Here is a 1,335-nt window from a genome sequence, read left to right as displayed (position 1 = left end):
GTGATGGTCTAATAGGTGACAATATGGATGGTGAATCTGAGATATGTCTTCTAGGAGATATTGTTATTCCTTCTTCGGACCAGGCATCTGATGAGTTGGCTCATTTTTCTTATCCAAATATTTTGGATAACATGTCCTCAAAGGATTTTTTCAAAGCAAGAACTATACTGGCTCCCATGCTGGACATCGTTGAAGAGGTCAACAATCATTTGATGGATATCATTCCTGGAGGAGAGAAATTATATCTTAGTTCGGATTCGATTTGTATAGATGAAGGGAATGTGGAGAGTTGACTATATCTCTATGGTTCTGAATCACTGAATAGCATAAATTGCTCTGGTTTGCCTCCACATAAATTAATACTCAAGATTGGTGTTCCGATGATGTTATTGAGGAATATTGACGAATTCAGTGATTTTTGTAATGGTACAAGGCTACGAGTTAGAAAGCTTGAAAATCATGTCATAGAATGTGAAGTCTTAACAGGTAACAATGTTGGTCATATTGCTTTGATTCCAAGAATGAATATGGTACCAACAAATAAAACCGTCCTAGCGAGATTCCAACGAAGACAGTTTCGCATAATAGTATCATTTGCCATGACAATTAATAAGTCTCAGGGACAAATTTTATCTCATGTTGGATTGTACTTACCCAAACCAGTTTTTACACATGACCAACTATTTATGGCACTTTCAAGAGTTAAGAGTAAGAGAGGTTTAAAAACTTTACTTATGAATCACATAAAAATGTCTGCAAATTCAACCATCAATGTTGTTTATAGAAAAGTTTTTGAAAAAATATGATTCTAATGTAAATATTTTAATTTTATTTAAAATTATGTATCAATGTATAATTATTTTACTTTAAAAAAAGTATAAAATGATTATTACTCACTATTTTTATGTTAAACTTTGATTTTGATAATAATTTTATAAATTTTTTAAAATAATAATTATTTTGTGTTTTTTATTTTTAAAATATTCAAGCATATAATTTTATTTTTACTTATATAAATTTTCAGCACGGATTCATACACTAATTAGTGAATATAAAATTATATTTTGTCCCATTTTACCATCATCGTTACTAGATAGTTATAAATATATTGAGAGATATAATAACGATACTTGTACAAAGTGTTTAATTCTAATTCTCGTAGATAATTAAGGATCTCTTACAAATTGTATTTTTTAGAGTGGAACTACTATTAATGTAATTTTTTTATTATTATATTACATGATGAATGAATCAAAATATGTAAAAGAGACTTATTAAAAATAATAAATGAAAGGGAGAGAATATAAATTTGTATGTGTATACAAAGGAAAATAC

At 28.1% G+C, this 1,335-nt stretch overlaps 1 protein-coding gene across 1 annotated transcript; it reads left to right on the top strand.

The window, feature by feature from the left end:
- Positions 1 to 383: 383 nt before the first annotated feature.
- LOC130966034 (uncharacterized) lies at positions 384 to 806 on the top strand. Its single transcript, XM_057890789.1, has one exon. It carries the CDS (start codon positions 384 to 386, stop codon positions 804 to 806), a length of 423 nt encoding a protein of 140 aa, XP_057746772.1.
- The last annotated feature ends 529 nt before the right edge of the window (positions 807 to 1,335 follow it).

Source organism: Arachis stenosperma, chromosome 3 (assembly GCF_014773155.1).
Source record: "Arachis stenosperma cultivar V10309 chromosome 3, arast.V10309.gnm1.PFL2, whole genome shotgun sequence".
NCBI classification, from domain to species: Eukaryota; Viridiplantae; Streptophyta; class Magnoliopsida; order Fabales; family Fabaceae; genus Arachis; species Arachis stenosperma.
This window is presented reverse-complemented; position numbering and strand designations above follow the sequence as displayed.